Genomic DNA, 15,801 nt, shown 5'->3' with positions numbered 1-15,801 from the left:
CAGCCCAAGAAAACTTCTCAATTCATGTAGGTTCTGTGGTCTTGGCCAATCCTTTACAGCCTCTATTTTTTCGTTCGCAGTGCAGATGCCCTCTGTCGTTACCTTGTGACCCAAATAATTGACTTCCTTTTTAAACAGCGCACACTTTTTGGGACTTAACTTCAGACCAGCGCCAGCTATTCTCTGGAAAACTTCCTCCAAGTTCTTAAGATGTTCATCAAAGTTCTTGCCCAATACGATGATGTCGTCCAGGTACACCAAGCATGTTTTCCAATGTAGTCCTCTCAGTACCTGGTCCATGAGTCTCTCAAAAGTAGCTGGTGCATTACAAAGTCCAAAAGGCATCACTGTAAATTGCCAAAGACCATCACCGACACTGAAGGCTGTTTTCTCTTTATCTTCCTCCTTCACCTCCACTTGCCAGTAGCGGCTTTTCAAGTCCAGCGTGGAAAACCATTTCGTACCAGATAGCGAGTCCAGAGTGTCGTCAATTCTTGGCAATGGGTAGCTATCCTTTTTCGTTACGTCATTCAACTTCCGGTAGGCCACGCAAAACCTCATTTTTCCATCCTTCTTTTTTACAAGTACTACCGGTGAGCTCCATGGACTAGCTGATGGTTCGATGACGCCGCTGTCGCTCATTTCTTGAATGATTTGACTCACAACTTCCCGCTTCGCCAGTGGAACACTACGTGGAGCTTGACGGATCGGCCTCGCATCTCCAGTGTCAATTTGATGTTTCACAACGTTGGTGCGGCCTGGCTTAGAATCATCCTGGTCAAATATGTTCGCGTACTTTAGGAGCAGTTGTTTTGCCTTACTCTGATATGCTTCCTCTAGCCCCTGCATCCATGCCGTGATGTTATTTGAAAGATCAGTATTACTAGCTGAAACGTGTTCCTGGAGCTGTTCACAGTTAATAACTACTTCAGCCTCTTGGCATCTTCCCAAAATAGCTCCTTTAGTCAGTTTGAGTGGTGACTTGAACTCATTGAGTACTCTTACCGGAATACGTCCATCTTGTTTTGTCATAGCCAGGGTTTTTCCTACAAGTATGTTTAGTGCTGATTTGTTTGCTGCTTCGACAACCCACAATTTGTTTGTCCCACAATCTCCATCAACCTTTGCCCAGATGACTGCTTCGGATTTTGGTGGTATTTGCTGACTCTCTTCCACCAGCACTCGTTTACTGCTGTAGCCTCTCTCGTAGCCGAAATTAAGTGGTACATCCATGTTTTTATATCGCATCGTCTTGCTTTGCATGTCGATCTTGATGCCCTGGTCGATTAAGAAGTCCACTCCAATTATGATTTCATCAACAATTTCTGCCACTATAAAATTGTGTACTACCGTGACGTTCCCAATTGCGACTTCACATTCTACTTCTCCAATTACCTGGGTGTCCTCTCCCGTGGCTGTACGTAATCTTGCTCCAAGCAATGGTCTTATCTTTTTGTTGACTAAATCCGCTCGAATGATGGAATGAGATGCACCCGTATCTACAGTCAGTAACCGTTCCTTTCCGTCCACATGTCCTCCAACAGTAAGATTGCTCGATCTTCTTCCAATCTGCGAGATAGAGATTATGGGGCATTCAATTGCGGGAGCCAGCTGTCGCCCCTTGCGGCTGACTCGATTTAGTTTAACGGTTGAGTGGTCTTGGATATTTGCTCATCACCTTCTGCTCTGCGTTTACGACCACCCACATTGTTGGAGCTATTGGGACCGCTGCTGCAATGTCGTGCAATATGACCTGGGTTGCCGCACTTGAAACATTTAATAACTCCGGCATTTTTCTGTTGTGATCCCTTCAGTGCTTCCAAAATAGTGTCTACCCAATCTGGTCTTTCCACTTCTACACGATGAGCTTTGTATGCTGGTTTACTCAATAGTGAGGCCGTTTCCTGAGTCAATGCATGTGATACCGTTTCAGCAAATGTCAGCTTTGGGTTTGCGTATGTAGCTCGCTTCGTTTCCACGTCCCGTATGCCATTTATGAAACTCTGGATTTTTACCCTTTCAGTGTATTCCACGGGTGCGTCCGCATTTGCAAGATGAGCCAATCTTTCAATATCTGAAGCAAACTCCTGCAATGTCTCATTTGCTTTTTGGTAGCGGTTTTGCAACTCAATTTGGAATATCTGTTTTCTATGCTCGCTTCCGTAACGTCTCTCTAAAGCGCTCATCAATGTTTCGTAATGGTTCCGCTCGTACTCTGGGATGGTCTGTAAGATTTCCGCGGCAGGCCCTTTCAGTGCCACGAACAGAGCTGCAACTTTATCTTCAGCATTCCATTGGTTCACTGCTGCGGTCTTCTCAAACTGTAGCTTAAAGACCTGAAAAGGAACAGAACCGTCAAAGGATGGTGTCTTTACCTTTGGATTACTCGCTGAAACAGCTGGGCGATTTAGTTGTAACTGCTCCATACGACCTTTTAAATCATTTACTTCTGCCTGAAATTGAGCCATTTTTGCATCCTGCACTTCCAGTTTTGATGATACCTGTTCCAAAATTTCTGCCAACATTTCAGATATACGTGCCTCTTGCGCTTCCAATTGAGATGCCATATATGTCTTTTGGTCTTCCAGTTGAGATGACACTTGCGACGTCATTTCTGAAATACGTGCCTCCTGTGATTCCAGTTGGGATGCCATATATGTATGTCTTCTGTGACTCCAGTTGGGATGTTATATTTGTCTTTTGTTCTTCCAGTTGGGATGACATGTTGGTGGATATTTGTGATGACATTTCGGACATTTGTGCCGATATTGCAGCCAATATCATGTTCAAGTCTGTGTTTGTAACTGTCTGCGATGTTTCGTTTTTCTCTTCAATTTTTGTTGTTGTTTCGTCCCCATCAGGATAAAAGACAAACTCGTCCACATCAATTCCTTGCGACTCCATTACCTCTCGTAGCCGTGCTTGAAGTTCGATCTTATTGCCAGTTGTATTTAATCCACGGTTCTCCAACTCCTTTTTCAGTTGCTGGATCTTCAATTCACTGAACTTTGCCATGTCCAAGTTGTATTCCCAATCTTCGGAATTTATTCAACAATTCCTCTTCTGACACCAATTGTAACGAATTTGCTGCAAATCCTCTTATTTGCAATCCTCTACTAAGTTCGAATCACTAAACTGTTGAATAAATAACTCCAATTTGTAATAATGCAAAATGGCCTTTATTAAAGTACTTCACAATAACAAACTGTGCAACGAATAGCTTGCTTAATAACCACACTGATTGATAGCTCAATGAAACTCTACTATTCAAAATAGCAAAACACTGCTATTGCTCGCTAGATATCGTCTTAATCAAACTGCTTGACAACTCAAATCAAACTGAATTACTTCTTACTCGCTTGCCCCGCTTTTATAGTTTACGCTGCATACTTCTAGGCTCTTCGATTTCCAGAACTTACTAGTTGTTTCGGCTACAAAATCGCCAGCCACAACTACGTGCACAAATTATTGCTCTCTCTTGTGACAACTCAGATAAGATATATGCATGTGTTTGTGCATTGCCGCTCCGCTGCTCGTATACGTACATATGTGTAGACGCAATTATTTATTCGTTTATGTAGATACATAAAGATTGAATTATTGATGTGAATGTTTGTAGTTTACAGTCTCTCGCGCGCACATAGGCATATAAGTAAATGCATCTGTGTGTGACATCTCTCTGGGCTGCCTTATATATGTGTATACTTGATTTGATTATTAACGTAAATACTGCTTGGCATGGCCTTAGCATCGCCTTATTGATGGGATAATTTAGTGATGCTAATATCCGTGACACTGCCCTCTACCTAAGTCTGATCGTCCCGATCAGACAAATCTCTCGATCTAAACGTTGCTAGCCTTTCCAAATGGACCACCTTCATTTTGGTTCGTGGTTTACCGATGGTTTGTATGCGGTACACTACATCGTTGATCCGTTTTACAACTTTGTATGGGCCTTCCCAATTACACTGCAATTTCGGGGACAAACCTTTTTTACGTTGTGGGTTGTATAACAGCACCAAATCTCCTTCCTGAAAACCTTCTGAATTAATTGCTTTATCATATCTGGCTTTCATCTTATCACTCATAATCTTTGTTCGTTGCCTTATCAGATCATGTATTTCTCTTAGCTCTTCTTCCAAATCACTAGTGGATTTCCTGACATTTCTCTCCGTATTGGCATCTATCCCAAACTTCAAATCAGCTGGCAGTCTAAGGTCATTGCCAAAAATTACTTTTGCAGGGGTTTGGCCCGTTGTCTCATGCACTGCTGATCGGTAAGCCATCAAGAATAATGGTATGCGGGTATCCCATTCTTTATGGTACTTGTCCACTACTTTCCTTAAGTGCTCCTCCAATGTTCTATTGAATCGTTCTACCATACCATCGGATTGAGGATGCAATGCAGTTGTCCGTGTTTTTCGAATGCCCAATGACTTACACATTTCCTGGAACACAGCTGATTCGAAATTCCTGCCTTGGTCAGAATGTAACTCCATTGGTACACCATACCTTGCAACCCAATTGTTTATAAACACTTCTGCTACCGTTTCCGCTTCTTGATTTGGGATTGGGTATACCTCTGGCCATTTGCTGAAATAATCCATAACTACCAGCACATATTTGTGTCCGCCGTTGCTAGTAGGAAATGGACCGGCGACATCCATAGCGATCCTTTCAAATGGCGCACCTGAGTTATATTGCTTCATCTGGCCATGACTTCGTGTTCTGGGCCCTTTCGCTCTGCTGCAAACCTCGCAGTTCGCAATTCACTCAGTGACCGACTGACGGCAACCAACCCAATAGAATCTCTGTTTAATCTTCTCGAGCGTCTTCGTGATTCCAAGATGACCTCCGCTTGGACCATTATGCAGCTCGCTGAGCACGTCAGGAATCCTCTTTCTGGGAACAACTATCAGTTTATTCTTGTATTTACCATCCTCACTCTCCCATACTCGATGAAGGCAACCGGATATCAATTCTAAACTGTTCCACTGTGCCCAATATGACTTCGCAATAGGACTCTCTGCTGACATCTCTTCTCTGTTTGGTCTTTCATTTCGTTCGAGCCCTTGCATAACACGTGACAGATCTGCATCTTCTAGCTGACACTTTCTTAGTTGTTCCTTGTCCCATTCATCTGTACATGTTATATTCATTAGCCGGACATCTATAATGTCTTCTTTAGCCTCGGCTTTTGAACAGTGCTTGCATTCCAGCCTACATGGTCTTCGTGACATTGCATCAGCATTTCCATGGGTACTACCTTTTCGATGCTCAATGGAAAAGTCATAGCTTTGTAGTCGCTCGATCCACCGTGCCAATTGTCCTTCCGGATTACGGAACTGCAGAAGCCATTTCAACGCTGCGTGATCTGTCCTGACACGGAATCGCTTGCCGTAGAGGTATTTGTGAAAATGTTTAATGCACTCTACCAATGCCAACAGCTCTCTCCGCGTAACACAGTAGTTCCTCTCTGGTTTTCCAATCGAACGGCTGTAATATGCAACTACCTTCTCCTGTCCATCGACCAGTTGTGATAAAACGCCTCCTATAGCATATCCACTCGCATCTGTATCTAGAATAAATGTTGCTCCTGGAATCGGATATGCTAACATTGGGGCAGTGCACAAACGCTCCTTCAATGTTTGGAAAGCCACTTCTTGCTCCTTCTTCCATTCAAAAGCTTTGTTTTTTCTTGTAAGCTCATGGAGGCTATGGGCTACGCTGGAAAAATTTCGTACAAATCGGCGGTAATATGTGCACAGCCCAAGAAAACTTCTCAATTCATGTAGGTTCTGTGGTCTTGGCCAATCCTTTACAGCCTCTATTTTTTCGTTCGCAGTGCAGATGCCCTCTGTCGTTACCTTGTGACCCAAATAATTGACTTCCTTTTTAAACAGCGCACACTTTTTGGGACTTAACTTCAGACCAGCGCCAGCTATTCTCTGGAAAACTTCCTCCAAGTTCTTAAGATGTTCATCAAAGTTCTTGCCCAATACGATGATGTCGTCCAGGTACACCAAGCATGTTTTCCAATGTAGTCCTCTCAGTACCTGGTCCATGAGTCTCTCAAAAGTAGCTGGTGCATTACAAAGTCCAAAAGGCATCACTGTAAATTGCCAAAGACCATCACCGACACTGAAGGCTGTTTTCTCTTTATCTTCCTCCTTCACCTCCACTTGCCAGTAGCCGCTTTTCAAGTCCAGCGTGGAAAACCATTTCGTACCAGATAGCGAGTCCAGAGTGTCGTCAATTCTTGGCAATGGGTAGCTATCCTTTTTCGTTACGTCATTCAACTTCCGGTAGGCCACGCAAAACCTCATTTTTCCGTCCTTCTTTTTTACAAGTACTACCGGTGAGCTCCATGGACTAGCTGATGGTTCGATGACGCCGCTGTCGCTCATTTCTTGAATGATTTGACTCACAACTTCCCGCTTCGCCAGTGGAACACTACGTGGAGCTTGACGGATCGGCCTCGCATCTCCAGTGTCAATTTGATGTTTCACAACGTTGGTGCGGCCTGGCTTAGAATCATCCTGGTCAAATATGTTCGCGTACTTTAGGAGCAGTTGTTTTGCCTTACTCTGATATGCTTCCTCTAGCCCCTGCATCCATGCCGTGATGTCATTTGAAAGATCAGTATTACTAGCTGAAACGTGTTCCTGGAGCTGTTCACAGTTAATAACTACTTCAGCCTCTTGGCATCTTCCCAAAATAGCTCCTTTAGTCAGTTTGAGTGGTGACTTGAACTCATTGAGTACTCTTACCGGAATACGTCCATCTTGTTTTGTCATAGCCAGGGTTTTTCCTACAAGTATGTTTAGTGCTGATTTGTTTGCTGCTTCGACAACCCACAATTTGTTTGTCCCACAATCTCCATCAACCTTTGCCCAGATGACTGCTTCGGATTTTGGTGGTATTTGCTGACTCTCTTCCACCAGCACTCGTTTACTGCTGTAGCCTCTCTCGTAGCCGAAATTAAGTGGTACATCCATGTTTTTATATCGCATCGTCTTGCTTTGCATGTCGATCTTGATGCCCTGGTCGATTAAGAAGTCCACTCCAATTATGATTTCATCAACAATTTCTGCCACTATAAAATTGTGTACTACCGTGACGTTCCCAATTGCGACTTCACATTCTACTTCTCCAATTACCTGGGTGTCCTCTCCCGTGGCTGTACGTAATCTTGCTCCAAGCAATGGTCTTATCTTTTTGTTGACTAAATCCGCTCGAATGATGGAATGAGATGCACCCGTATCTACAGTCAGTAACCGTTCCTTTCCGTCCACATGTCCTCCAACAGTAAGATTGCTCGATCTTCTTCCAATCTGCGAGATAGAGATTATGGGGCATTCAATTGCGGGAGCCAGCTGTCGCCCCTTGCGGCTGACTCGATTTAGTTTAACGGTTGAGTGGTCTTGGATATTTGCTCATCACCTTCTGCTCTGCGTTTACGACCACCCACATTGTTGGAGCTATTGGGACCGCTGCTGCAATGTCGTGCAATATGACCTGGGTTGCCGCACTTGAAACATTTAATAACTCCGGCATTTTTCTGTTGTGATGCCTTCAGTGCTTCCAAAATAGTGTCTACCCAATCTGGTCTTTCCACTTCTACACGATGAGCTTTGTATGCTGGTTTACTCAATAGTGAGGCCGTTTCCTGAGTCAATGCATGTGATACCGTTTCAGCAAATGTCAGCTTTGGGTTTGCGTATGTAGCTCGCTTCGTTTCCACGTCCCGTATGCCATTTATGAAACTCTGGATTTTTACCCTTTCAGTGTATTCCACGGGTGCGTCCGCATTTGCAAGATGAGCCAATCTTTCAATATCTGAAGCAAACTCCTGCAATGTCTCATTTGCTTTTTGGTAGCGGTTTTGCAACTCAATTTGGAATATCTGTTTTCTATGCTCGCTTCCGTAACGTCTCTCTAAAGCGCTCATCAATGTTTCGTAATGGTTCCGCTCGTACTCTGGGATGGTCTGTAAGATTTCCGCGGCAGGCCCTTTCAGTGCCACGAACAGAGCTGCAACTTTATCTTCAGCATTCCATTGGTTCACTGCTGCGGTCTTCTCAAACTGTAGCTTAAAGACCTGAAAAGGAACAGAACCGTCAAAGGATGGTGTCTTTACCTTTGGATTACTCGCTGAAACAGCTGGGCGATTTAGTTGTAACTGCTCCATACGACCTTTTAAATCATTTACTTCTGCCTGAAATTGAGCCATTTTTGCATCCTGCACTTCCAGTTTTGATGATACCTGTTCCAAAATTTCTGCCAACATTTCAGATATACGTGCCTCTTGCGCTTCCAATTGAGATGCCATATATGTCTTTTGGTCTTCCAGTTGAGATGACACTTGCGACGTCATTTCTGAAATACGTGCCTCCTGTGATTCCAGTTGGGATGCCATATATGTATGTCTTCTGTGACTCCAGTTGGGATGTTATATTTGTCTTTTGTTCTTCCAGTTGGGATGACATGTTGGTGGATATTTGTGATGACATTTCGGACATTTGTGCCGATATTGCAGCCAATATCATGTTCAAGTCTGTGTTTGTAACTGTCTGCGATGTTTCGTTTTTCTCTTCAATTTTTGTTGTTGTTTCGTCCCCATCAGGATAAAAGACAAACTCGTCCACATCAATTCCTTGCGACTCCATTACCTCTCGTAGCCGTGCTTGAAGTTCGATCTTATTGCCAGTTGTATTTAATCCACGGTTCTCCAACTCCTTTTTCAGTTGCTGGATCTTCAATTCACTGAACTTTGCCATGTCCAAGTTGTATTCCCAATCTTCGGAATTTATTCAACAATTCCTCTTCTGACACCAATTGTAACGAATTTGCTGCAAATCCTCTTATTTGCAATCCTCTACTAAGTTCGAATCACTAAACTGTTGAATAAATAACTCCAATTTGTAATAATGCAAAATGGCCTTTATTAAAGTACTTCACAATAACAAACTGTGCAACGAATAGCTAGCTTGCTTAATAACCACACTGATTGATAGCTCAATGAAACTCTACTATTCAAAATAGCAAAACACTGCTATTGCTCGCTAGATATCGTCTTAATCAAACTGCTTGACAACTCAAATCAAACTGAATTACTTCTTACTCGCTTGCCCCGCTTTTATAGTTTACGCTGCATACTTCTAGGCTCTTCGATTTCCAGAACTTACTAGTTGTTTCGGCTACAAAATCGCCAGCCACAACTACGTGCACAAATTATTGCTCTCTCTTGTGACAACTCAGATAAGATATATGCATGTGTTTGTGCATTGCCGCTCCGCTGCTCGTATACGTACATATGTGTAGACGCAATTATTTATTCGTTTATGTAGATACATAAAGATTGAATTATTGATGTGAATGTTTGTAGTTTACAGTCTCTCGCGCGCACATAGGCATATAAGTAAATGCATCTGTGTGTGACATCTATCTGGGCTGCCTTATATATGTGTATACTTGATTTGATTATTAACGTAAATACTGCTTGGCATGGCCTTAGCATCGCCTTAGTGATGGGATAATTTAGTGATGCTAATATCCGTGACAATATATAGTAATAAGAGTAACGTTCCTGCCAAATTTCATCATAATATATTCAACGACTGCCAAATTACAGCTTGCAAAACTTTTAAATTACCTTCTTTTAATTATCCAAAATTTTGAAAATTTTCTATTCTACGTCATAAGGTCAACCCACCTACCAAGTTTCATCGCTTTATCCGTCTTTGGTAACGAATTATCTCACTTTTTCGGTTTTTCGAAATTTTCAATATCGAAAAAGTGGGCGTGGTTATAGTCCGATTTCGTTCATTTTAAATAGCGATCTGAGATGAGTGCCCAGGAACTTACATACCAAATTTCAACAAGTTATCGTGCTTACGAACGGACAGACGGACATGGCTAAATTAATTGCTTTTATCACCCAGATCATTTTGATATATAGTCTATATTTATCTCGATTATTTTATGCCTTTACAGGGTACCGTTGTGCGAACAAAATTAATATACTCTGTGAGCTCTGCTCAGCTGAGTATAAAAAATCAATGTTTTTAGACACATATAACGAGATATCTCCTCAAATTAAACAGCTAATACTACAATTTTTGAGGAACTATCTCGTGAGAATGACTTGAAACACATATTTAACAAATTCAAAAATGGGAATTGCAAGGATTAAATACTTAGGCAGTTCAAACCTTTTAAAAAAGCTATTGGTCGAATTTCGGGACCGTTATATCGAGGACGATTGATGCTATAGTGATGAAATTGAGAGGTGTAAGGCTTCGCTGGATAGGTGATGTTGATACACGCCGGTGTAAGCCTCCACTGCATTGGAATAAACAAGTTAATAAAAGCTTGGTTTCCGGGCTATTAAAGCTATAAAGCAACCAAATAAGTAATATATACTCTAAATTCCATTACAAAATTACAACTTTTATTGCCAACGAAAAAATAAATAATAAATAAAAAATAAATTAATGTAAGGCGCGATAACCTCCGAAGAGATTTTAGGCCGAGCTTCTCTTCCAATTTGCGTCTTGCTCCTTTAAAATTTTCCTGCAAATTGGCGGGACGCACCTACTTGTTTTATGCCGACTCCGAACGGCATCTGCAATGACTGAGAGCTTTTCACAGCAGAAATACACTCGCAGTGCTTGCCAAACACTGCTAATTGAAAAACCGTGTTTCTAAAATTTTGATATTGCTTTGTCCGGGGCGTGTACTCAGCAATATTCTGTGCAAAATGGTATTGTTTCATTATAAAAGAAGCCATAAATTCGTATACAATGTAAAGATCGTGAAACATGGTGGTTGTTGTTGTAGCGATAAGGTTACTCCCCGAAGGCTTTGGGGAGTGTTATCGATGTGATGGTCCTTTGGTGGGTACAGATCCAGTACGCTCCGGTAACACAGCTCCATTAGGTGCTAGACCAACCATCTCAGGAACGATTTATATGGCAACATTAAACCTTCGGGCCATCCCTCCCTCCCCACCCCCAAGTTCCATGAGGAGCTTCGGGCGCCAGAGCCTCGTCCATTTGTGAAACAGGATTCGTCACGGATAGGTGAGGTTGACAATTGGGTTTGGAGAAGCTATATATTGCGCTGGCAACCTGAAAGGGTTGCGCTACACAGCCCCTTGAATCTGGTATTTTAATCGCCTCTTACGACAGGCATACCTACCGCGGTATATTCTGACCCCCTAACCCGCTGGGGGTAAACATGGTAGTGTTCCATTATGGTGTGGCCCTGTTTCTTATACCATATTATGGGTTACATTTACAAAATTTCCGGAGTCATGGATCAATGTCTTTATACAAATATCCTTGATAAAAGGAACGATGCCTGCAAACGTTGAAGACAACATGCAGCTCCCTCCAGCGGGTGAGGGGGTTAGAATATACCCGCGGTAGGTATGCCTGTCGTAAGAGGAGACTTAAATACCAAATAGTTTCAAGGGGTTGTGGAGCGCAAAGCACCGGATCTGCATCCGGCGAAGGAACGTCAACATCGATAACACTCCCCAAGGGTAGTGTCCTTATCGCTACAACAACAACAACATGATGCTTAGATGGATATATAAGCAGGATAATGTGAAAAAAACACAACGAGTGAAACCCTTGTTCGCGAGAAGAAAGTCGCAAATTATTAAATGGCCTGCACAATAAACAGACTTGAATGCAATTGAACAAGAAGCTAAGAACTTTGGGAAAAATGTCAGACTTAGTACACGATATCCAGAGCCGGATTAACCCTCAACGCGGCCCTCGGCAATCATCAATTTGGGGGCCCTTTTTTCACGTACGTTCCCTTCTTTTTTCGATTAAAAAATACAAACATATCTTTCATAAAAATTTTATTGTCACAATTTAATAATATCAATAAAATTACTAATCTACATTTTAAACATCTCTTCATTTGTTTACGGCAAATTCATCAATATCGATTTTGTTTAATAAATCTGTTGTAGCTCCTTCAGTTGCTTCGATTCTATTTAATTGCGAGAAGGATCGTTCGGCAGAACAATTTGTGATCATTAATGTTAAAAAAACCCGCAGAGCTATTTTTGTGTTAGGAAATACATCGGCTAATTGATCTTCCATTAGAATCTTATACAAATGACTATAATTTTTTTGTGCATCAGTGTATCTGGAGTTCACGTAACTTTGGAATTGTTTCATTTCAATGAAAAATTCTTCCAAATCTCTAGAATAAAAAATAACCAAAGTTATTTATAGCTTCGTGGAGGTCTCCTCCATTACTTAGAGAAAAGTTGATGAGAAATGCTAATTTCTATGAAACTTCCATATACTTTCACTGTGAAGATTGTCGATGATTTCGAGGAAACCTTTTGTCCTAAAATCATCGCGAGGCGAAAATTCTACTTCTGTAGCATTTCCGTCATTAGGTTGTTTTTTTCTACGACGAGTACGTTTTCTGTATAACTCACACCAGGTAATAATTGTTTTTTTTTCCTCGAAATCATTGAACTTTTCACGGAATGAAACTAAACTCTCTTCTAACGATCCGTACAAAAAAGCAAACGTTTGCAAATCTGCTTTTTCACTTTGCAATGACTCACTGAACGCATAGCAGTCAAAATAGAGTCCAAAAATAACTGAAATTTTTCAAATTAAAAACAACCAGGGTATATTTTGAGATAATTCTTTTATTATTCAATATCCTCTCCTTTTACTTCGATACACTTCTTTGCACGCTAATACAATTTGTCAAATGAGTCGGAAATGTGCTTTTTAGGAACCTTGTCTAGTTCGTCGGTCATCGCCTTTTGAATGCGGTCAATTGAGTTTTATTTATTTGAGTACAAATTATTTTCAGTTCTGATTATATTTTTCTTTCACTCTCTAGAATTTTATGTTTGTAAGAAAATTTTAGAAGTCTTTTTCATTTTTCGGGGCCCAGGCAACTGCATATTCTGCCTACTTGTTAATCCGACCCTGACGATATCCATTGAAAAGTGTGAGAAGCTAGTTGATTCCATCCAGCACAAATTTCGCGCAGATAGCGTAACTTGTTACGATACGGCCAAAATCGCTTAGGCGGTTAAGCGCCAATTGATGATGAATTTTTGTATTTCTTATATAAAACAAGTAAAGGTGTCTAAGTTCGGGTGTAACCGAACATTTATACTCAGCGTGAGCTTCAATTGTACATTTCATTTCAGATTAATTACTTTTCTACATAACACGTGGCAACACCCGTTTAAAAAAAAAAATATATCCCCATTTCTTCTTACAATAAAACTTGATAAGTGAAATATCATTGATTCAAAACTATTTTTTGCTAAGTTATAGCTTATTATTCTAGTCTACGACCCTTTTAAACTTGTTTTACATCTAAGCTGCTGTGGTCTTTAACCGATCTCGTCCATTTTTTCTAGAAATATTTCCTGCTATAAGGAAAATTTGTTTACCAATTTTTATTACGATCCGTTAATTTTTCTTCGAGTTATGGCTCCCGAAACATAGAAAATTGCTTATTCATAAAAGGGGCGGTGCCACTAATTTGAAGTTTTTCCTATTTTTTGCTATAAATACACTTGGGAAATGAAATACCGTTGATATAAAGCTCTTTTTTGCAAAGATATAGCTTATTTTATTCGTCCACGACCCTTTTAAAAATCTTTTATATAAAAGTGGGCGTGGTCCTTAACCGATTTCGTTAATTTTTCTTCAAAGCATTCCTTATAGTAAAGGCAACCGCTCTGCCGAATTTTGTTACGATATGTTTAACGGTTTTTGATTTATGATTAATAATATTTTGTAAAATTGATTTTATCACAAGTGGGCGGTGGCACGCCCATTTTAAAAAATTATTTAAATGTTTTATCAAGAGCCTCAATATCAGTCCACATGTCAAATTTCAACACTCTAGGTGTATTATTTACTAAATAATCAGGTTTTTTGTTTTCCAAAATATATATATATAAAAAGTGGGCGTGGTTATCATCCGATTTCGCTCATTTTCAATACCAATATATTCTGCGTCCAGACAAGCTCGTGTAACAAATTTGGTGAAGATATCTCAATATTTACTGAAGTTATCGTGTTAACGGACAGACGGACGGAGGGACATGGCTCAATCAAATTTTTTTTTCGATACTGATGATTTTGATATAGGGAAGTCTATATCTATCTCGATTCCTGTATACCTGTACAACCAACCGTTATCCAATCAAAGTTAATATACTCTGTGTGCAAAGCACGCTGAGTTTAAAAATTTATATTTAAAAGGCAGAGTAAAAAATTAGTTTTATGTATTTTTCGTTTATCTCTTACGAGCTGTATTATAATTATCAATAAACTACATCTAATTGATTTGAATTGAAAAAATTATCCTTAGCGTTCGCAAACTGTTCTTTATTTATATAAATATGATTTTTTTAAAAACCACTATATACACCACTATTTATAATCATTGAACAATTAAACTAAAATATATACTAATTCAAATTTCAAAAGTAATTAATCAAAATAAATATTTTAGAAAAAGTTGCTTCATCAGCATTGTCATATAAACGTCCACCACCACCCCCTGTATATGCAACAACACAAATGAAACGTTTTCGTGAATCACCACCGGCTAGACCATCACTTAAAGCAACATTTAAACCAACTGCACATACAATAATGAAGAGATACAAATAAATGAATAAGTTCAACAAAATCAAGTAAAATTAAATATAAGATATAATTGATGGTACTGGGATAACATATGTATGTATGTACTTTAAACGAAAATTCAATTCACCAAACGGGTATAAATGAAAAAAAAAATTACTGAGAAATATTTTCATGCTAAAATTCTTAAAATGCGGGTGTTGGTATTTAACGCCCGTTCAAAGAAAATAATAAAAAAAGGCCAACTTAAAGACATGTGCTGCATTTCGCTCACTCGAAAGTGCATTTCAGCACATGCCTATCAGTTACATATATACGCAAAAATAATCATGTCTTGACATATACATTATTATCAATAAAATAAATATAATAAAATGAACTAAGTGTTAACTAAATTTATTTCCTACTGGTTTAGTTAAAAATTATGACTATAAAACAAAACGTTAAAATAACTCCTAAAAAAATTAAATATGACTTGCAATTCAATAAATATAGAATATAAACGAAGCAGAATTCCACGAAATTTTTTGACTTGATACTCAATGGTTTATCGGCGAAAAACATCGAAAAAAATTACAAAAACGGAGATTTTCTTACTGATTTATGGCCCTCATATAACTTTTACATGATTTATAAACTTTTTCGAAGGTTAAAAGGCTGCGTAGAAATCGCCATATCAATGCACAATGCTAAATATTTAAACTTTTAATATCGAGAACAGCGTTAAGAGCTTCGATTGTCAACCCTATCTAGGCGATATCAATTTATGTAGTAAAGTAGAGATCTTGTTGGTAAGCCAGATCTTGTTGCGTCATTTTAAACGGTTTTATTTAGCTTGACTTGACAGGCTGGCACGAATTTTGTAATTGAAATTTAAGTAACTTCCCGATAAGCTACAAGCCTGAAACTTCGAATCTAGGTCAGAACCCGATGACAATGCAATAATAAGAAAAAAATTGCCGATAGGTGGCGCAAGGATCGAGGTATTCAAACAATAGTATTTGTGGTCCGATTTGGCTTATACTTGGAACACATAATACATACAAGAATAGAAAGCGACCTATGAAAAAAATCGCCGCTAGGTGGCGCAAGTATCGAGATAATAAAAAAAATTGGCGTGAGTGAAAATTCATAAAAATTT

At 39.8% G+C, this 15,801-nt stretch overlaps 1 protein-coding gene across 1 annotated transcript in view; it reads left to right on the top strand.

Moving 5' to 3' along the window:
* LOC137253611 (KH domain-containing, RNA-binding, signal transduction-associated protein 2-like) overlaps positions 1–15,043 on the top strand; it is a 41,227-nt gene extending 26,184 nt beyond the window's left edge. Inside the window, exon 6 of the mRNA XM_067790869.1 lies at positions 14,527–15,043. Coding sequence (XP_067646970.1) covers positions 14,527–14,687 — 161 coding nt within the window. The 3' untranslated portion in view covers positions 14,688–15,043. The remainder of the gene's footprint in view (positions 1–14,526) is intronic.
* Positions 15,044–15,801: the final 758 nt, after the last annotated feature.

This window comes from Eurosta solidaginis, chromosome 1 (assembly GCF_040869045.1).
Source record: "Eurosta solidaginis isolate ZX-2024a chromosome 1, ASM4086904v1, whole genome shotgun sequence".
Classification (NCBI taxonomy): domain Eukaryota; kingdom Metazoa; phylum Arthropoda; class Insecta; order Diptera; family Tephritidae; genus Eurosta; species Eurosta solidaginis.
This window is presented reverse-complemented; position numbering and strand designations above follow the sequence as displayed.